The 21,967-nt window shown below is 41.3% G+C and overlaps 2 protein-coding genes across 2 annotated transcripts; one reads left to right on the forward strand and one right to left on the reverse strand.

Moving 5' to 3' along the window:
- Positions 1-5,278: 5,278 nt before the first annotated feature.
- On the reverse strand, positions 5,279-9,938 carry LOC120027003 (chromatin accessibility complex protein 1-like). Its single transcript, XM_038971845.1, has 3 exons — positions 9,726-9,938; positions 6,735-6,858; positions 5,279-6,418 (listed from the first exon to the last, which is right to left on the reverse strand). The coding sequence occupies exons 1-3, from the start codon at positions 9,876-9,878 to the stop codon at positions 6,339-6,341; spliced, it is 357 nt and encodes a 118-aa protein (XP_038827773.1). The 5' UTR covers positions 9,879-9,938; the 3' UTR covers positions 5,279-6,338.
- A 3,590-nt stretch (positions 9,939-13,528) lies between these two features.
- LOC120027004 (GATA zinc finger domain-containing protein 1) lies at positions 13,529-18,592 on the forward strand. The gene is made up of 5 exons (XM_038971846.1): positions 13,529-13,952; positions 14,129-14,251; positions 14,355-14,414; positions 17,241-17,424; positions 17,990-18,592. Exons 1-5 carry the CDS (start codon positions 13,773-13,775, stop codon positions 18,157-18,159), a joined length of 717 nt encoding a protein of 238 aa, XP_038827774.1. The 5' UTR covers positions 13,529-13,772; the 3' UTR covers positions 18,160-18,592.
- The last annotated feature ends 3,375 nt before the right edge of the window (positions 18,593-21,967 follow it).

The following is a 21,967-nucleotide window of genomic DNA, read 5'->3' on the forward strand; positions in this document are numbered from 1 at the left end:
AAGGAAAGATATAGATATATATTTATGAAGTACCTCATAAGCCTGATAAATGCTGCATTGACTTCTCATTTAATCTTTTTCTATTATCCAATAAAATGTCAATATCCCCCCCCTGGGAGGTTTGATTGTCACACAAGGCTGTGCATATGCCATGCAAAACCTGCTTTCTGACTCGATGGGTCTTGTAGGATGTTCTGCATGTTCACTGTCAGAAGTGAAAGGGTATTTTCTGAACCTGACGCCAAAAGAAATGGTTGTGTGATTTGTGTGTCTTGTATGCACTTGTTAACAAAACATTTGATCATCTGAATAGTTGCATCCACACAGTTACCATGTTTTGCTTTTGTTAGGATGCTGTGAGTGTCCATAGAACCTAAAACAATGGGTTCAGTCAATGACGAATTCATGTCATTTTTCCATCAACAAAACGCTGTTCAATATGACTGTTGACTCAGGTATTGCCATAAAAAAGCTGTATCTGCAACTGTTTATCCTCTCTATCCTACTCTCCCACACCTTTGTCTTAAGATAGCCTTAGAACTTCAAATGGGGTACATTCTAGTATATTTGGCCTTAAGTACGAAATTATGCACTAGAATCCACAACTTGTGAAAAAGCTTGATTCCCATAGACACCTTGAAACCATGTCATGCCCCATTGTCATACATCTACCTCCTATGAATGTAAGTGTCCTAAAGATGCAGTCACTTGATGAATGTATTTGTTCTGTTATTATTACATAGACATTCATCCTCAAATTCTAATCAATGAACTTTTTTTTAAAGCCCAAAATGTCCTGTCTTTACTTATTTTCACAGTAAACAGAATTTTCAGGGTGCCGTTTTAACCCGTCATTGAGGATCTTTTTTGTTTCTTTAAATGTCAATGTAAGCCACGGAGGAGCAACGTTTCTCTTCGCAAAGTCAGCCCTGCACAGTCCTGTGAACTCAAACCTCCTCGCCTGTCATTTAGATTTTCAGCCTCTCTGTTTTTTTACCACATGCCAAAACTGAATTTGCTGTCATTCCAATCATGGAGATGTCTTTTTGTTGCTGGTTTATTTGTTTTCGGATCCACTGCTAAGCTCCTCGTTCTAGTTGTCGTAAAGTGTAAGTGAGCTTTGATTTCTATTTTACTTTGTTAACAATTATGATTACAAACACAAGCTATGCTGTAAACCCTGTTAGGAAATAATGTGAATACGTATTACTTGATGTAGTTCACTTTGGCTTGACTGTAAATTGCATTAATTAATAAAAAGGTTTGAAGAAACTTCACGTCTGTCTTTTACTATGCAAATAACAATTTGCTTAAAATATGAATGGTTTAATCTAGTCCCTTATGTATGTTTTGAATAACTAGTTATGGTTCTTTATAGGTGGACATCATCATCGATTCTGCAAGTTATTCATTCAGTAATACACATTTTTGGCTTCTTGAACCACATCAAATGTCACCATCTTATTTACTTACGTCAGTGGTAGAGTTCTCCAAAGACATCCCTTGTTTTAAATTTTACTGACAAAAAACCTCAAACCGATGGTGTGACTGGAGATTAATAAACACCAAAAAAATATACATATTTAGTGCATTTGAAAAGTATTCAGACCCCCTGACTTTTCACATTTTCTTATGTTACAGCCTTACTCTAAAATGGATTCATTTTTTTTTTTTTATCCCTAACCCAAAAATTGGTGTTGAGAAATGTTAGCAAATTCATTAACTGAAATGTTTACATAAGTATTCAGACCCTTGACTCCGTACTTTGTTGAAGCACCTTTGGCAGCGGTTACAGCCTCAAGTCTTTTTGGGAATGACGCTACAAGCTTGGCACACCTGTATTTGGGGAGTTTCTCCCATTCTCTACAGATCCTCTTAAGCTCTCAGGTTGGATGGGCAAAGAAACCACTACTAAAGAACATCAATAAGAAGAGACTTGCTTGGGCCAAGAAACACAAGCAATGGACATTAGACTGGTGGAAATCTGTCCTGAGTCCAAATTTGAGATGTTTGGTTCCAACCGCCGTTTCTTTGTGAGATGCAGAGTAGGTGAACGGATGATCGCCATGTGTAGTTTCCACCATGAAGCACGGAGGAGGTGTGATGGTGCTTTGCTGGTGACACTGTCAGGAATTTTATTTTGGATTCAAGGCACACTTAACCAGCATGGCTACCACAGCATTATGCAGTGATATGCCAATTCCATCTGGTTTGCGCTTAGTCCCACTATCATTTGTTTTTCAACAGGACAATTACTCAACACACCTCCAGGCTGTGTAAATGCTATTTGACCAAGAAGGAGAGTGATAGAGTGCATCAGATGACCTGTCCTCCACAATCACCCAACCTCAACCCAATTGAGATGGTTTGGAATGAGTTGGACCGCAGAGTGAAGGAAAAGCAGCAAATAAGTGCTCAGCATATATGGGATCTCCTTCAAGACTGTTAAAATATTCCAGGTGAAGCTGGTTGAGAGAATGCCATGGGTGTGCTAAGCTGTCACGGCAAAGGGTGGCTACTTTGAAGAATCTCAAATATAAATTATTTTGATTTAACCCGTTTTTGCCCAGTGGGACCATGCTATTATAAACCGGGTGGTTAGAGCCCTGAATGCTGATTGCCTGAAAGCTGTGATATATCAGACCGTACACCATGGGTATAACAAACAAATACAATTTACTGTTCTAATTAAGTTGGTAACCAGTTTATAACAGCAATAAGGCACCTCTGGGGTTTGTGGTATATGGCCAATATACCACGGCTACGGGCTGTATCCAGGCACTCTGTTGCGTCGTGCCTAAGAACAGCCCTAAGCCGTGGTATATTGGCCATATACTACACCACCTCAGGCCTTATTGCTTAATTAGACCACCCAACTAGCACACAGGAAAATGTAGGTGAGTTCTTGAAGAACGGATAAAAGTTATTATGAACTTAATGCAATGTCCAAAACAAAGAGTCCTGTGTCCTGGATGAATGATTCAGTGCTGGCCTTGTTTGTTTCTAGCTGCACTTATTAGGCCTATCTAAATAATAATGCCCTTTTACATTACTCCTCAGCCCAGCAGCCTCACTTACCAGGCTAATAGAAACACGACTGGTACAGTTCCATCGTGGTGTAGTTGCTCCAGGATAGAACAACGAGCTGAGTTCTGCCTGTCCTGTTTCCTCCTGAGTGCCTGGTGCCCGGCGCGGGCGGGACCAGGATAGTAGTAGGCTTGCACAGCAGTAGGCTTGTGCTAGGCTTTGCTCCTAGAGGGAATATTCAAGCAGTCATATTAATGCCCTTTTACCAGTGGTGTAAATAAACTAAGTAAAAGTACTTTGAAGTACTACTAAAGTTGTTTTTTGGGGTATCTGTACTTTGTTTTCCACTTATTTTTACTCCACTACATTCCTAAATAAAATGTGCGTTTTACTCCCATACATTTCCTCTGACACCTAAAAGTACTCGTTACATTTCAAATGCTTAGCAGGACAGCAAAATTGTCCAATTCATGGACTTATCAAGAGAACGCGCTGTCATCACCACTGTCACTGATCTGGCAGACTCACTAAATTATGTCTGGCTATCTCTAAATTAAAACAAATATTGTGCTGTTTGGCTTGCATTTTAAATTAAACTTTTACTTTTATACATTTAGAATTTCTCAAGTATTTTACTGGGTGACATTCACTTTTATGTGAGCCATTTTCTATTAGAGTATCTTTACTTTTACTCAAGTATGACAATTGGGTACTTTTCCACCACTACCTTTTACACAGTGATTGTTATTTGTTATTATAGGCAAGGTAATACTATTGAGAAATGAAATGGTTGTAGAAGTTAGTTGATCAAAGGTGATTGAGTGAACTTCCTCTAGGGGCTTGTGCAAGCAGAGTAGGGGAGTAAGAGAACAAAGAGGAAAGGTAATATTGAGCTTTCTGCTCCCAACCAGAATTGTGAATTCCTAGCGTATGAAGTTATGCATGATCAGCCACTAGTCAAGTTTTAATGCCACATGTACAATGGAATGCCATTCTTGCAAGCTCTAAACTCAACAGTGCAGCAATCAATATAGTATAGAAGAGAGCAGTTTGTAGAGAGAACAGTTTGTTCAGGACCTGTCACACGGAGGGGTCCAAAAACAGAGCGGAAACGGTTATCCAGACGTCACCTGAATAATTGCAAATTTTGTACATCTTCAGTCCTCCCCACATCTTTCTAGTACGATACAGCTTGAACCAATCCCACTAGTAACCTCTCAGATGTAAATATTTAGGAGTTCCATGAGTGCATCGTTGCGCAAAAGGATTGTTGGACTAGGAACCCGTTTTTAGGTTAATTAAGAACCTTTTGCGATTGATTTTATGTTGTGTTTCTAGTATAAAGGAGCACATTGCCAACACACAGGACTCCATCAACAGGAAAGACCATGTGGCATCCCTCCTAGAGAAACAGTTCTCTAGCCTAGAGGTCTTTACATCATGCAACTCCAACTTGAAAAAATGGCACAGCGAATATGTTCTTTAGGCATTTTACATTGAATGAACCGTACCATGTAATATATTCCACTAGCAATGCATGCAGATTCAGGGTAGGAAACCCTGTACAAACAAGAGGTGCACTTTCTCTGTATATGTACTGTATTCTCTGCCTTTTATTCCTCCATAGCGTCACATTCCTATTAGGTGCATTTTAATCACATGTACCTAAAATCCAAACTGTATGCAAAGCCTACAGCATCAGGGGTATTCTGATGGCAATACAATCTGTTTATACTCCCAGGCTTTAGACCTGTACCATAAAGAGATGTTTTATTGAATGAAGTACAGCTGTGTGTGACACTCAGTGTATGGCATAACATTGTTGCAACGAGGCGAAAACTTGTATCTACAGTAATTCAACATGAATAGTCTGTAGCATGAAGAGGATTTCATTTTCATTAATAAAACTATGGTACAAAAACATACAAAAGGCAAGTCTCATTACTTAGGTGGGATCGAAATAGCTGTTTTTCACTCTTGTAGAAAAAATATATTCATAGCTGTTAAAAGTAACTGTCCAGTGTTTCCTGATTTCTATTAAATATGACCTATAATTACAATAGGAGTGATTATTTTCCTTCCAAAAAAAAAGGTTATTTAATGGTTATCAAGTTAAGTACCCCAACAACAGAATGGTGCAAGTAGATTGGCCAGCTCATCCTCCGGAGGATGAGAAGTCAGGAGTATGCAATTGAGTTTGAGGTGTTTTTTTCCCCCTTCAATTTCATGCTTTGGCCACAAAGAGTATAGGATGAGTCAACATTTATTTGGGTATGAGTTAACAGAATATGATTAAGTTATGTTTTAATTGGACAGTTAGGCTACTTAGTTCAGTGCATTCTTGAGACAGCACATTACAGGACCTTGCTTTGTAGTTTCATGGCACACAGACACACAGCAGCATATTTTGACTTTGATTCAATAAAATGTAGTAAGTCTGTATGATGATTTCACATGAAAAACCAAAAAATATGGCAATGCCTACTGTAGCATAACTTACATTGCAATCGGAGGAGCTGTTACAAAAAATTAAATAAGAGAAGATTTAAATAAGTGCTACCTGCAGCCACCCAGGACTGAAAGTACCCATTAGTAAAGAAAATAGATCACACTAAACACAGCAAAAATCTAAAGTCTGTATATTCCTTAGTCAAATACCCCATTCAAACACTGTAGTTTGCATGTCTATATTTCTGCAGATTTCATTGGGTATATGAATAAAAGAAATTAAAGTCCATTAGCAAAGACTGTGAATAGCTGTTCCTCTTTATAAAAGGATACAACCAATGAGCTAAATTTATTTCGACCTGAGAACTAAATCGCTTGTATGGAAGACATTGTTGAAAAAAAAAGAAAGAAAAAAAAAGCACCTGATCTGTTCACCCTTTGCTTCAAGGTCTCCTGTAAAACATAATGCCCAAAACAAATGAAAGCCCTCATCTCTGTGCACTATTTGCATCAGCTGGCATCAAAAACCTGGGGGAGTACAGAGATTCTCTTTGGCAGCAGGTTATTGCTGTGGCGGGGGGTATCATAGTCAACATACAATTATGATTTTAACGCTTTATCTGTAGTCATTTCACATACTGATTCTTTCTGACCCAAAACTGGATGCTCAGCATGCAGATGACTAGGCAACTTAATTGTAGTAAACATAATATGCTCTAGTAAATCTCAGATCAAGACGTAGGCCTACACAATGCCATTGAATGGAAGTGGTATGAATGTGGTCTACTTCAGGAATGAGCTGGAGAAAAATATTCAGACTCCATGCTAGCAATACAACCACTGTTGCTTCAAGGGGTTTTGCTTCAATTGTCTGCTTCCTCAATTGGATTTTCTTCTAGAAGCTTCAGGTAATCCCGAACCAAGATCTTCTTTGGTAGGATATCTGCAAACGGTATACGGAACAGATACAAATATTTGCTTTCTCAGTGTCATGATCATTCAGAGAGAAGAGAAGGACAGTCAACTGGTGGTGGTGACGAATGTATTAAATAACATTTCATTCAAAAAAATTGTGTCAAATCACCAATTGGCAACCCATCCCTTATGGGATTAATTGACACAAACATTACAATAATTCACTAAGGTAATAAAATGATAATTATTCTGGTGTTCTCTGCATTGCGCATCGCATAAAGAGTGAATTTATTTTGTAAAAATCAATACATAATAAATAAGGTTATCTGTGAGATAGTTCTTACCTGTGAGAAACTGAAAAGTCTCTTTCTCCTCAACAGTATTGGCCAGATCACTGTACAAGAGGGTCTGGTCTTTCCCTGATCCATTGTTGAATGAGGACAGAGCTAGGTGCTGAACAAACAGTTCCTAGAAGAGAGATGAGAGTGATGAATCAACTTATTACATGGGACAGTTCCATATCATTACCAGTGACTCCATTAGGATGGAGGGCAGTCTTCTCTTTACAAGGCTCTGGTGGAGGTTACACTAAAGCCACGTAAAGTAAGTTGAGGGGCAAATCACATTTTATTGGTCACCGACACATATTCCACAGATGTTATCGCAAGTCTAGCGAAACACTTCCTACCTCCAACAGTGCAGTAATATCCCCAACAATAAACGAAAATCCCGGAAATGTCATTAAAAAAAAGATTAGAAAGAGCAACGTCAGAGTCTGGAATATAAATACAGTTGAAGTCGTCGGAAGTTTACATACACTTGGGTTGGAGTCATTAAAACTCATTTTTCAACCACTAACTATATTTTTAGCAAGTCGGTTAGGATATCTGTGTGCGTGACACAAGTAATTTTTTCAACAATTTTTTACAGACTAATTCACTGAATCACAATTCCAATGGATCAGAAGTTTACATACACTAAGTTGACTGTGCCACAGCTTGGAAAATTCCAGAAAAGTATGTCATTGCTTTAGAAGCTTCTGATTGACTCAAATTATGTCAATTAGCCTATTAGAGGTGTACCTGTGGATGTATTTCAAGGCCTACCTTCAAACTCAGTTCTGCCCACAAATTTTCTGTAGGATTGGGGTCAGGGCTTTGTGATGGCCACTCCAATACCTTGACTTTGTTGTCCTTAAGACATTTTGCCACAACTTTGGAAGTATGCTTGGGGTCATTGTCCATTTGGAAGAACCTTTTGCGACCAAGCTTTAACTTCCTGACTGATGTCTTGAGATGTTGCTTCAATATGTCCACATAATTTTCCTTCTCATGATGCCACCTATTTTGTGAAGTGCACTAGTCCCTGCTGCAGCAAAGCACCCCCACAACATGATGCTGCCACCCCCGTGCTTCATGGTTGGGATGGTATTCTGTGGCTTGCAATTTTCCCCCTTTTTCATCCAAACATAATGATGGTCATTATGACCAAACAGTTCTATTTTTGTTTCATCAGACGAGGACATTTCTCCAAAAAGTATGATCTTTGTCCCCATGTGCAGTTGCAAACCATAGTCTGGCTTTTTTATGGCGGTTTTGGAGCAGTGGCTTCTTCCTTGCTGAGCGGCCTTTCAGGTTATGCCGATACAGGACTCGTTTTACTGTGGATATAGATACTTCTGTGCCCGTTTCCTCCAGCATCTTCACAAGTTGCTTTGTTGTTGTTCTGGGATTGATTTGCACCAAAGTACATCATCTCTAGGAGACAGAACGTGTCTCCTTCCTGAGCGGTATGACGGCTGCGTGGTCCCATGGTGTTTATACTTGAGTACTATTGTTTGTATAGATGAACGTGGTACCTTCAGGCGTTTGGAAATTTCTCCCAATGATGAACCAGACTTGTGGAGGTCTGCAATCTTTTTTCTGAGGTCTTGGCTGATTTCTTTTGATTTTCCCATGACGTCAAGCAAAGAGGCACTGAGTTTGAAGGTAAGCCTTGAAATACATCCACAGGTACACAATTGACTCAAATGATGCTTCTAAAGCCATGACATCATTTTCTGGAATTTTCCAAGCTACTTAAGGCACAGTTAACTTAGTGTATGTAAACTTCTGAACCACTGAAATTGTGATACAGTGAATTAATCTGTCTGTAAACAATTGTTGGAAAAATTACTTGTGTCATGCACACAGTAGATGTCCTAACCGACTTGCCAAAACTATAGTTAGTTAACAAGAAATTTGTGGAGGTTGAAAAACGAGTTTTAATGACTCCAACCTAAGTGTAGGTAAACTTCCGACTTCAACTGTATGTCAGGAGAAGTGCAGTATTATCATAAGGGTATGTATACTTGGAATACAGATGAGGAATGGAGGGAAAAAGAGGCAGAGGTCTAGTCTAGTAGGTGCTGTAATGCAACATATTTTGGATGCCAACCGTGGTTAAGCCTCATCAAAGAAGAGATAGAAGCTGTTTTTCGGTCCTCTACTGTCTACACATACTACATGTTAGAAAATACTAAAAATTGTATTTAACCAGGCAAGTCAGTATTTACAATGATGGCCTACCCCAGACGACGCTGTGCCAATTGTGCGCTGCCCTATGGGACTCCCAATCACGGCCGGATATGATACAGCCTGGATTCGAACCAGGGATTGTAGTGACGCCTCTTGCACTGAGATGCAGTGCACGTTTGTGTATCACAGCCACTGTGGCCGGTAGATACAGGCAGTGTTGCTGCGCGAGGTGGGGTAGATTTGACGTTAGGATTCAGAGCTTTGTGCATGACCAGATACGAAACAAAAACGGGAGAAATACTTTACACAACTGCAGCATTTATTTTGGTAGAAATCACAACGTACCCATACTTGACTAATTTTATTAAATGCTCGCACTCAGAGCCCTGTGTGGCCACCCCGCCAACATGGCTAGTGAATTAGACATTCTTAATCGCCAATGCCAAAATCTTCCCGTACATGGCGCGTGTGAATTTTAGGCCTTGCATTCATTACGGGATAACTGTACATCCTATTTTAGTTTAAGTTAAAGCCAAATATATTTCCACTATGTGCAACAGTAATGTCACTTCGGGGTGAACGTTAGTTAGCTAGCTAGCTAACTGTTACAGCCATTCAGGGTTAGTTACCTACCTTGACAAGTACAGTACATTTAGAGATTAAAGTTCCAATTTGTTAAAGTAGATAGCTAGCACTGTCTGTATATGTATACATTCATTTCAGACCTTACTGCAAAATTACCTTGTAGGCCTAGCTAATACGTACCGTTAGCTAGCATAGCTAAACCAATAAACAAACTGCCGATTGAACTAAACTTACTGTTGCTTTGGTGGTGAGGAGAAGAGCCTCTTGGTTGATGCTTGAGACGTCGGGAGAACTTTTCATGATCAGTTTCACACGAGTCATTGGAAGAGAGATGCCTTTGCTGTTAGATGCATGATTCACTTTCTCTTCCACGTTGTTGCCCGACATCTTAAGTATGTTTCTCAGTAGTAAGCGCACACCGTTGATAAACACTCGCGAAGAGCGGAAGTACCCCGCTACTTTTAGAGCAGTGACGTGGGCGTGGTTAGTCTTTTTCTTCTTCCATTTCCCCCCAAATCCTTAACAAGTATCTCTACCAGTAGAGCAGGGTTCCCCAACTTGCGGCACGCGGGTCAAATCTGGCCCACCAGAAATATGATTTGCCCCCTAAATATATATATTTTTTTTTATTAAATAATAAATAAATAAAATTATAATTTTTAAAAATCAAGGACTCGAGCTGCAAAAACTCCCAAATGCAATGTCTCAAGAAGGAAGTTACTCCCCCTAAATAAGGCAAAAGTTGCATTTTAACTTATTTCATGAGGAGAGTGAATACAGGAGACAGTCATATAATAAAACAGGCAGCGGACCATTTTGTGGTGCTGAAAGGTAAAGCTGCAACCGCAGTGCAATCAATAGGAGGTGAACAGCGCCTGGTGCTGAAAATATAGCTAACTTGTTATGCAAGTGTTGCGCAGCAACAGATTGAGAAAACCTACATCAGTCGAGTAATCCATTTAAACAATAATCTTCATTTTAATTTTACTTTACAAACAATAAGAGTTGCAGCTATCAAAAACATATGGAAATGTCTGCTCTACCCAAAATTACAACCAATTAATTGCAGCATTACCACAAAAATGGAAGAGGAAAGTGGAAGGGGGAAAAAGTAAGGAACTGGTCTGTCGGCCCTGCAATAAAGATCATCATTGGTTAAAGAATATTGTGATAAATTAAAAAAAATATCAGTTTAATTTATGTTAAAAAAAATTGACAGCTGTGCCATATAGATTGCAAAATAGTTGGGAAGAGATCTTTGACTTACCAATTCCATGGCACATGGTTTATGAACTGACACGCAAAACGACACCAGATTCAAAATGTAGAATTTTTCAATTTAAATTATTATACAAAATTCTCTCAATAACTAAAATAATGTTATTTATATGGAGGATACAACCTTCCCAGCTCTGCAGATTTTGCTGCGAAGAGGCTTAATCATTAGATCATTTGTTTAGGTACTGTTAATATGGTACATTCCATAAATGTACTTTTAAGAAGGCACACCTGTTAATTGAAATGCATTCCAGGTGACTACCTCATGAAGCTGGTTGAGAGAATGCCAAGAGTGTGCAAAGCTGTCATCAAGGCAAAGGATTTGTTTAACACTTTTTTGGTTACTACATGATTCCATATGTGTTATTTCATAGTTTTGATGTCTTCACTATTATTCTACAATGTAGAAAATAGTACAAATAAAGAAAAACCCTTCAATGAGTAGGTGTTCTAAAACTTTTCACCGGTAGTGTGTGTGTGTGTGTGTGTGTATATATATATATATATATATATATATATATATATATATATATATATATTGTGGCAGACCAGGGGGTTTGGTCAAGAAGTTTACATAGATCAGACACGGACAGAGTATGATTAGCTCGGTTTCAAGGTTGTTTATTAAATAATAAATCAAAAAGAAAAGAACAGGTCTCCCCCATGAGACCCTCTCCGGGATACCTTCTCCTGGGCTCCGGGTCCTCCTGTATCCTGTCGGGCACACAAACTCAACTCCCTCGTCTTAGCTCAGGTAACCGTATCCAACCACATGGAAGTCCCCTCACTTCCCCTAGTCCTCCTGTGTGCTGCCCTTCTGGCAGCGTTATGGGCCTTGATTACTCACCAGCTCCCAATCAGCCCCAATTAGTCCTGTCTGGAGCCCGTCGAGACCTGGCACGTCCAGCAGATGGAGCCATCGCCTCGTGATGTATACTCCACCTGTTACCAGGCCTTGACGAGTCTTCCCCTGGTGGCTGACTTGCTGTAGCCACAATATATATATACATATATATACATTTGCAAAAGAAAATATGGGGGATTGGACGTGATGCAGACAATTACATTGATGGTAGCTACAATCTATCTGCAGTATTAAATCTGATCTAACCCTAAATATTTTTTTAAATAAAAAATAACAACAAGAGTGCTTAATTGGAGTCTATTTCTTCCCGAGTCTAGGCCTATATAAAATATATAAAATACCTTAACTGGCTGAGGTGGGCTATGAGGCTTAACAGCATCTTTCACAATAACAAAAATAAATGGCCTAATAGAAGTGGGATCTTTTTATTATGCGTACTTACAATTGCAACTGGCCAAAAATGTAGCATCCTACATAAAACAATCATTTAAAGATAGCCTGCTCCTTTAACGACAGAACAAACAGAAATGACTGTCAGTTTGAGCCCTAAATATCCCTGGAAAAGCACTCACAATAATGTTAGTATTTACTAAATACTTTCATATAGGCCACTAAGTGACTTACTCAATGGGAAAAGTTGCATTTCCTCTCGGACACGATCTTGTGTCCGCAGGCTGTCCTCGATTGAAAGCTGGTTCCTGTCATGAGTCTATATTGCGTTCATAGAGGAAAATGAGGACTTGATGTTAGTACATAAAATGCTAGTTTTTTTTATTGTGCTGTATTCCTCTGAGCATGCCACCCAAAACGCACACAAGGATTCGGAGCGCATCCTTGATTTGGCTGGATGTCTGGAATTCAATCAGCTGAGTTTGAATTGCGGTCTCATCCAGCAAGGGTATCGTTTTCTTAGCAAGGGAGGGTAATTCTCCACTTGGGCGGACTGTGAGAGGATCACGTACAAATGCAATAATATCCTTGGGCATGCTGTAGTCTTTAAATCTGGTGGAGAAGTTATAATTTGTAAATTGAAATCTTCCATCACCTCTATGACAATACTGCGACCTGGTCCCTCTTCCTCTCGTTTCTCCAGTGTGCTGAAGTGCAGTAGCCTTCCAGATGACCATTCCAAATCGAACAGCTCAAGTTTTTCCACCATTTCCACGACTGTTTTCCCTCTTCCTTGTAACTGGAGATTTAACCCGTTTCAGTTTAAGTGAGAATATGCCATGTTTAGATTTATAATGACGTCTGAGATTGATCTGTACATTATTCCCTGAAACTTCAATTTTCATTATCCACTTTTCTTTTGATACGTTTTGAGAGCGACATTTTCTGTTGCTATCAATATGATCTGAACAGAACGAATGTTGGCGTTACAAAAGTAGTGTAGCCTACAGTAGACTACGTAGACCTGTTTTTCCCCTCCAATCAACGTACAGAGAAATAGACAAAATAATATTTGAATAGAGACATGGTGATTTTATGAGCGTAATCAGATCGAAAAAATGATAATGTTATTGTCACTGAATTTATTATGTACTAATCGGATTTGTTAAACATGTTGTTCAATTTGTAGTGTAGGCCAATTCATTGTGCTAATATTATATGCTAATTATGTTCTGACCCACCGACTATTAGCTCAGAAAAAATTTGGGCCGAGGCCAAACATAGTTGACGAACCCTCAACAGTATGTACTCCTGTTTAAGACACTATGATTGTTGTTGTTTTTTTGCTTCCTTTTTGCTAAGAAGTAGGTGATAGATAGTTTATAAGCCTGCCTGTTAGATAAATATAATACCTAGATATAAGGCTGTCGATATACGCCATCACAGTAGGTGGAGCATTACACTTCGCTTAGTGCGGCCCACACTAGCTAGCTGAACATGAAAGAAGAAGACATTTTTACAGACTGGTTAGCTAGCTGTCTGGGCTAAATCGATGTAGCCATTTGTGTTGTTCCTTTAGATCTAGCTTATTGCTATTTGATTTGCATGCTGTAGTTGTCTGTCTAAGTCTGTCTGTCAAGAGCGGCTTTGTTGTTGTTGCTGATGTTGTTAGCCAGAATACAGTTAGCTGGCTAAATAGCTAGCTAGCCTCTGCGTTCATTTCGCTGGCCTACATTTTTCCTATCAAGATGCCGCTGGGTTTGAAACCATGTTGCGCTGTCTGCAAAACAAACTCATCGTCTATGTGGAAAAAGGGAAACCAAGGAGAGATCCTGTGCAATAACTGTACGGGGAAGAGCACCAGCAGTGGAGCATCTGGACCCTCTGCGTCCTCCAACACACAGCAGAATAATGTCGGGGGCAAGCAGGTTTGCACATATAAAATATACATAGGCCTGCACTGTAGTGTGCTCCCCTTAGTGGCTGTATCTCCATACTGTTCTACTTCCAAGGCAAAGCAGAGATCAATCATATAGGCATGTGTGATCCACATTGTCATCCTGATGGAGGTGTAATATTGGTATTTGACACATCTTGCCCACAGTCTAAACAAGAGATCCACAGGAGATCAGCACGGTTGAGGAGCACCAAGTACAAAACCCCTGCTACCGAAAAAAAGGTCTCTACCAAAGGAAAAGGAAGAAGGCACATCTTCAAACTAAAAAATGTCAGTACCATTGGTTCAATACACAGGAACTCAGATATCTTTGTGTTGGATTGTCAGACAATTGTTCTAATTGAAGCTCCTCAAAATGTGATTTCTTCCACAGCCAATCAAAGCACCAGAATCTGTTTCCACTATCATCACATCAGAATCAGTCTTTTATAAGGTACAGTATGTTTACTTAAAAAAAAAAAAACATTCAGTACTGTATGTTAGCAAACATAACAAACGTATCTGTTTATAACCTACCAGGTACCACCCCAAAGCCGTAAACACGGGCACCCTCATAGATATCATCCTAACCAACTTGCCCTCTAAATACACCTCTGCTGTTTTCAACCAATATCTCAGCGATCACTGCCTCATTGCCTGCATCCGTAATGGGTCAGCGGTCAAACGACCTCCACTCATCACTGTCAAACGCTCCCTGAAACACTTCAGCGAGCAGGCCTTTCTAATCGACCTGGCCGGGGTATCCTGGAAGGATATTGATCTCATCCTGTCAGTAGAGGATGCCTGGTTATTTTTTTTAAATGCCTTCCTCACCATCTTAAATAAGCATGCCCCATTCAAGAAATTTAGAACCAGGAACAGATATAGCCCTTGGTTCTCTCCAGACCTGACTGCCCTTAACCAACACAAAAACATCCTGTGGCGTTCTGCATTAGCATCAAACAGCCCCCGTGATATGCTACTTTTCAGGGAAGCTAGAAACCAATATACACAGGCAGTTAGAAAAGCCAAGGCTAGCTTTTTCAAGCAGAAATTTGCTTCCTGCAACACAAACTCAAAAAAGTTCTGGGACACTGTAAAGTCCATGGAGAATAAGAACACCTCCTCCCAGCTGCCCACTGCACTGAGGACAGGAAACACTGTCACCACCGATAAATCCACTATAATTGAGAATTTCAATAAGAATCTTTCTACGGCTGGCCATGCTTTCCACCTGGCTACCCCTACCCCGGTCAACAGCACTGCACCCCCCACAGCAACTCGCCCAAGCCTTCCCCATTTCTCCTTCTCCCAAATCCAGTCAGCTGATGTTCTGAAAGAGCTGCAAAATCTGGACCCCTACAAATCAGCCGGGCTAGACAATCTGGACCCTTTCTTTCTAAAAGTATCTGCCAAAATTGTTGCAACCCCTATTACTAGCCTGTTCAACCTCTCTTTCGTGTCGTCTGAGATTCCCAAAGATTGGAAAGCAGCTGCAGTCATCCCCCTATTCAAAGGGGGAGACACTCTAGACCCAAACTGCTACAGACCTATATCTATCCTACCCTGCCTTTCTAAGGTCTTCGAAAGCCAAGTCAACAAACAGATTACCGACCATTTTGAATCCCACCATACCTTCTCCACTATGCAATCTGGTTTCAGAGCTGGTCATGGGTGTACCTCAGCCACGCTCAAGGTCCTAAACGATATCCTAACCGCCATCGATAAGAAACAATACTGTGCAGCCGTATTCATTGACCTGGAAGGCTTTCGACTCTGTCAATCACCACATCCTCATCGGCAGACTCGATAGCCTTGGTTTCTCAAATGATTGCCTCGCCTGGTTCACCAACTACTTCTCTGATAGAGTTCAGTGTGTCAAATCGGAGGGCCTGTTGTCCAGGCCTCTGGCCGTCTCTATGGGGGTGCCACAGGGTTCAATTCTTGGACCGACTCTCTTCTCTGTATACATCAATGATGTCGCTCTTGCTGCTAGTGAGTCTCTGATCCACCTCTATGCAGACGACACCATTCTGTATACTTCTGGCCCTTCTTTGGACACTGTGTTAACAACCCTCCAGACGAGCTTCAATGCCATACAACTCTCCTTTCGTGGCCTCCAATTGCTCTTAAATACAAGTAAAACTAAATGCATGCTCTTCAACCGATCGCTGCCTGCACCTGCCCGCCCGTCCAACAGCACTACTCTGGACGGTTCTGACTCTGGACGGTTCTGAATATGTGGACAACTACAAATACCTAGGTGTCTGGTTAGACTGTAAACTCTCCTTCCAGACTCACATCAAAGATCTCCAATCCAAAGTTAAATCTAGAATTGGCTTCCTATTTCGCAACAAAGCATCCTTCACTCATGCTGCCAAACATACCCTTGTAAAACTGACCATCCTCGACTTAGGCGGTCATTTACAAAATAGCTTCTAATACCCTATTCAATAAATTGGATGCAGTCTATCACAGTGCCATCCGTTTTGTCACCAAAGCCCCATATACTACCCACCACTGCGACCTGTACGCTCTCGTTGGCTGGCCCTCGCTTCATACTCGTCGCCAAACCCACTGGCTCCAGGTCATCTACAAGACCCTGCTAGGTAAAGTCCCCCCTTATCTCAGCTCGCTGGTCACCATAGCAGCACCCACCTGTAGCACGCGCTCCAGCAGGTATATCTCTCTGGTCACCCCTAAAACCAGTTCTTCCTTTGGCTGCCTCTCCTTCCAGTTCTCTGCTGCCAATGACTGGAATGAACTACAAAAATCTCTGAAACTGGAAACACTTATTTCCCTCACTAGCTTTAAGCACCAGCTGTCAGAGCAGCTCACAGATTACTGCACCTGTACATAGCCCATCTATAATTTAGCCCAAACAACTACCTCTCCCCCTACTATATTTATTTATTTTGCTTCTTTGCACCCCATTATTTCTATCTTTACTTTGCACATTCTTCCACTGCAAATCTACCATTCCAGTGTTTTACTTGCTATATTGCATTTACTTCGCCACCATGGCCTTTTTTTTGCCTTTACCTCCCTTATCTCACCTCATTTGCTCACATTGTATATACTTATTTTTTTCTACTGTATTATTGACTGTATGTTTGTTTTACTCTGTGTAACTCTGTGTTGTTGTATGTGTCGAACTGCTTTGCTTTATCTTGGCCAGGTCGCAATTGTAAATGAGAACTTGTTCTCAACTTGCCTACCTGGTTAAATAAAGGTTAAATAAAAAAAATATAGATATGTTTAACTGTCAGTTATTGTGCAGGGTGTGTATTATCAGATAGGAGATGTCATCAAAGTTACAGATGAGGATGATGGGAGGCCATACTATGCACAGATCAGAGGTTTTGTCCAGGACCAATACTGTGAGAAGAGTGCAGCCTTGACTTGGTTGATACCAACCCAGGCCAGTCCTAAGGACCTGTTTGATCCTGCCACTTACATTGTTGGTGAGTGATGATTGAACTTACGTCACTTTTTTTTTTTTTCTTCTTTTTTTCTCCCCAATATCATGGTATCCATTTGGTAGTAGTTACAGTCTTGTCTCATCGCTGCAACTCCCGTACGGACTCAGGAGAGGCGAAGGTCGAGAGCCATGCGTCCTCCAAAACACAACCCAACCCGCACCAATGTGTCGGAGAAAACACCGTACACCTGGCGACCTGGTCAGCGTGCACTGCGCCCGGCCCGCCACAGGAGTCAAGGATATCCCTGCCGGCCAAACCCGGACGACGCTGGGCCAATTGTGCGTCGCCCCATGGACCTCCTGGTCGCGGTAGAGCCTGGGCTCGAACCCAGAATCTCTGGTGGCACATCGCACTGCGATGCAGTGCCTTAGACCATTGCGCCACCCGGAAGGCTGAATTTGTCACATTTTTGAAAGTTATATTTGAGAATACAGAAATAAGTTATGTCTATCTTTGGACATTGTGTAAATGTGAGTAATGTCACAGTAGACTCAAACACCACAACTAGCCGATAATGTTTCTGTTACTGATTATCTGACTTCTATAGGTCCAGAGGAGGATTTTCCCAGGAAGATGGAGTACCTGGAGTTTGTGTGCCACGCCCCCTCGGAGTACTTCAAGTCCAGGAGCTGTCCTTTCCCCACCATTCCTATCCGTCCAGAGAAAGGCTACATCTGGACCCATATTGGACCCACGCCGGCCATCGCTATCAAATAATCTTTTGGCAACAGCAATTAGCTGCTGGGCCATTTACCATGAAGATATGAACTTTGTCTGTTAGCTTGCTAATGGACGCATGTACATTTTTGTAACATAATGGAGACAAGTTTTAGACTGTATAAGACACATTATTAGTCTTTGAATATGGAACCTGTGGATGTTTACAAACCAATCTAAATAGTAACATCTTGAACAGTACGATAACTACCCATGAAATGATCATCCAGAGATGACACCGTCAGACATGGGATTGACTTTTATATTCAGTAATGTGGAAAATACGTTTTCAAAAGCTTTGTCTACTAGAATGCTTTTAAAACAACCAACTTAATTTTCTTTAGACATCAGTGTCATTCATGTGAAGTGTTTAATGAATATTTGATCGAGACCAACTAACATTTTTAAATAAAGAACATTTATTTAGAAATAAGCTGTTAATAGCTTCCAAGTTATATCCCTTTGACTATATTTTTGAGACACTGAAACCTTTATGATAATTTACCCCCCCCCCCCACAAATCTCCAATCTTTTTGATTAAAAAAACAAAATCCCCCTTGATTTCACAGTACATGGTCAACATTTATCTGCATGTGCAAATGTGTGCAGCAAGCATACAGTCTGACTTAACCATGAAATCTATCATTATCTTTGAGATCATTTCAGCTAATCAGTTAAAGGTGTGTTCAGCTTGTGTTGTGGTGTGTGCTGGGATTGTTACTGTGTCCCACATCCACATGTGTAGAAGTAGACCGGTAGGACAGCTGGCTGTCCATGGACAGCCTCATGGCTGCATGACGCATATCCCCCTGCTGGAACAGGTGAGGGGATGCTGTGTTCGAGTTGAGAACATATGAGCCCTAGGACCATGCCTCAGGACTACCAGGCCTGATGACTCCTGGCTGCCCACAGTCCACCTGGTCGTGCTGCTGCTCAAGTTTTAACTGTTCTGCCCGTGGCTATGGAACCCTGACATGTTCACCGGATGTGCTACCTTGTCCTGGACGTGCTGTTTTCGACTGACTCTCTACCGCACCTGTCTCGACCTCTAAATGCTCGGTTATGAAAAGCCAGCTGACATTTACTCCTGAGGTACTGACCTGTTGCACCCTCTACAACAAGTGTGATTATTATTTGACCCTACTGGTCATCTATGAACGCTTGAACATCTTGAAGAACAATCTGGCCTTAATTGCCATGTACTCTGAAAATCTCCACCCGGCACAGCCAGAAGAGGACTGGCCACCCCTCAGAGCCTGGTTTCTTCTTAGGCTCCTGCCTTTCTAGGAAGTTTTTCCTAGCCACCGTGCTTCTACATCTGTATTTCTTGCTGTTTGGGGTGTTAGGGTGGGGTTTTGTGTAAGCACTTTGTGCCATTTGCTGATGTTAAAATGGCTTTATAAATACATTGGATTTGATGAGCCTGACACACAACTGACATTAGTAACAGAACAGTACATATAAGTTTATAGACAACTCCAGGAAGTCATTGAATCTATTGAGCACCTATAAGGCTCTGATCAAAATTAGTGCACTATATGGGGAATAGTGCCATGTCCACTGCCTTCTTACCTTCTCCAGGGTGATGAGGGTGGACAGTATGTCTCCAGTATGGCCGGTGGCAATATCATTATTCAATAGTTTGTCCTGGAGGGTTGCAGTCATATGGTTCCTCATCATCATCACCTCTTGCTGTACGTTGAACGACAGGCTGTGCACCTCCTCCACTATACTGTGGATAAACACATACACGTGGTCTGAAATATACCTGCCATATCTCCCTGTAGGCAGCCATGTTCTTCTGCATAGCAGCCATGACAAGGGCCAGCTCCTCCAAGGTGTCCATGGTCAGGTTCTTCCAGGTCTTCTGGCGCCGGGTCATGTTGGTCTTGGTTACCACCTCTGCCCTGGTCCGTCAGGACTCCCGTATCTTCCGGTATAATCTGTGGGAGAATGAAGGGGTTGAGGAGTGAGTTTGGTGTGGTGTGTAGGGAGAGAGGACTTAATACACAGGGTGGTAATATGTGATTGAAAACAACGAAAGAGGAGTGGTCGTATTGATGATTTTGAAAGGCAGCTTGTAGTAATAATCAGTATACAACAATGTGGAAGACACGCAATTCATCACACAACCCCCACCCCCCTCTGTCATCAACAACAGAGCCTTGGTATGAATAATACTAACGTGACATGGAAACTATAGGGGGAACGGAAAGAGTGACAGACTTACCGCTAGCCAGCGAACACTCGTTAGAGTTCTTGTCGTCGTAGTCAGCCATCTATACCTCCAGGTTGGTGGTTACCACGGCGACGAGGAGATTGGTGAAAATGAAGAAGTAGAGCCGGTCCGTACATCAGCCCCTCATCACTACTGTGCAGACAGAAAGGACAACTCTTACCACATTGGGACAAAATACATAGAAATATGTCTACAATATATTGGCATTTTCACATAAGCTTTTTCACTCTATTGCAACATTTTAAGCCCCATTTGATAAAGCAATCTCTTCTTGCTTTTCAAAATCTTTATCCAAGGACCCATACTGTCTGAACTGGATAGAGAAAATGTAGACTTTATCCAAGGACTCATACTGTATGAACTAGACAAGGGGAAATGTAGTCTTTATCCAAGGACACATACTGTATGAACTGGATAAGGGGAAATGTAGGGCCTTGTGTCTCTTACTCCTCAAACTCCCTGTAGATGGCCATCCATCCGTCCTAGGGATGCAGAAGAACAGGGTGTAGAGGGCAGGTCGCCAAAGGCTGATGGAACAGCAGCACTGAACAGAGTCAAGCCAAACACTCCAAACACCTGACAGACACAGGCAGGACATCAACAGAGACATCAGACACAAACACCTGACAGACACAGGCAGGACATCAACAGAGACATCAGACACAAACACCTGACAGACACAGGCAGGACATCAACAGAGACATCAGACACAAACACCTGACAGACACAGGCAGGACATCAACAGAGACATCAGACACAAACACAGGGGACCACTGAGCAGACCATCACAAACACGGGACAACTGAGCAGATGTTCCACCATCACAAACACGGGACAACTGAGCAGATGACTCACTCATAGAAATGGATTCTATTTCTATGGTCTCAATATCACTCCTTGAAACATCACACACTCATCTGGGGCCATAGCAACAAACCAACATAACAAATAGTAACAGAGGCAAGAACTGGGGCATTAATGTATAGTTGACAGTTCTAACGTTTCTTTTCTCATTCAAAGTTGGAGGAATGAGATGAAAAAGTGGGAATGGATTAAGATGACTGATAATGAAGTGTGTGAGAGAGAGAGAGAGAGAGAGAGAGAGAGAGAGAGAGAGAGAGAGAGAGAGAGAGAGACAGAGAGGAGGGTATCTACAGTACAAGCATGATTAGGAGGAGGACGAAGATATTGGTCATGTCTGGGATGGACTACATAATGATGGTGACCATCATAGCCAAACCCTCAACACCCTGGAACACAAACACTAGAAATAACACATTACAACATGGAGTAACAAAGCAGCATTACTAAAACCATCGGCGTACTACATAGCTCACTAAGGAATGGAGAAACGACAGATTTTTACCTTGTCAGCTTGGGGATTCGATCTAGCAACCTTTAGTTTACTGGCATAACGCACTAGGCTACCTGCCGCCCCAATATACAGTAGCCTATTTAGGGGAAAAAGCGATCTAGATACTAAACAAATAAAACGTTTGTATAATTAAGGGCTCTTATTTTATGTTTACAAGAAAGACACATCATGCACGTGTAACCGATGTGAAATGG

Source organism: Salvelinus namaycush, chromosome 32 (assembly GCF_016432855.1).
Source record: "Salvelinus namaycush isolate Seneca chromosome 32, SaNama_1.0, whole genome shotgun sequence".
Classification (NCBI taxonomy): Eukaryota; Metazoa; Chordata; class Actinopteri; order Salmoniformes; family Salmonidae; genus Salvelinus; species Salvelinus namaycush.

Bases quoted from the DNA above. Each gene is read 5' to 3' on its own strand.
- LOC120027004 (XM_038971846.1), top strand. From the start codon at position 13,773: ATGCCGCTGGGTTTGAAACCATGTTGCGCTGTCTGCAAAACAAACTCA. The intron at 13,953-14,128 runs GTTTGCACATAT...TCTTGCCCACAG, and splicing joins ATAATGTCGGGGGCAAGCAG to TCTAAACAAGAGATCCACAG. The intron at 14,252-14,354 runs GTCAGTACCATT...TTTCTTCCACAG, and splicing joins ACATCTTCAAACTAAAAAAT to CCAATCAAAGCACCAGAATC.
- LOC120027003 (XM_038971845.1), bottom strand. From the start codon at position 9,878: ATGTCGGGCAACAACGTGGAAGAGAAAGTGAATCATGCATCTAACAGC. The intron at 6,859-9,725 runs GTAAGTTTAGTT...TCTCTCTTCTAG, and splicing joins TCCTCACCACCAAAGCAACA to GAACTGTTTGTTCAGCACCT. The intron at 6,419-6,734 runs GTAAGAACTATC...TACCGTTTGCAG, and splicing joins GACTTTTCAGTTTCTCACAG to ATATCCTACCAAAGAAGATC.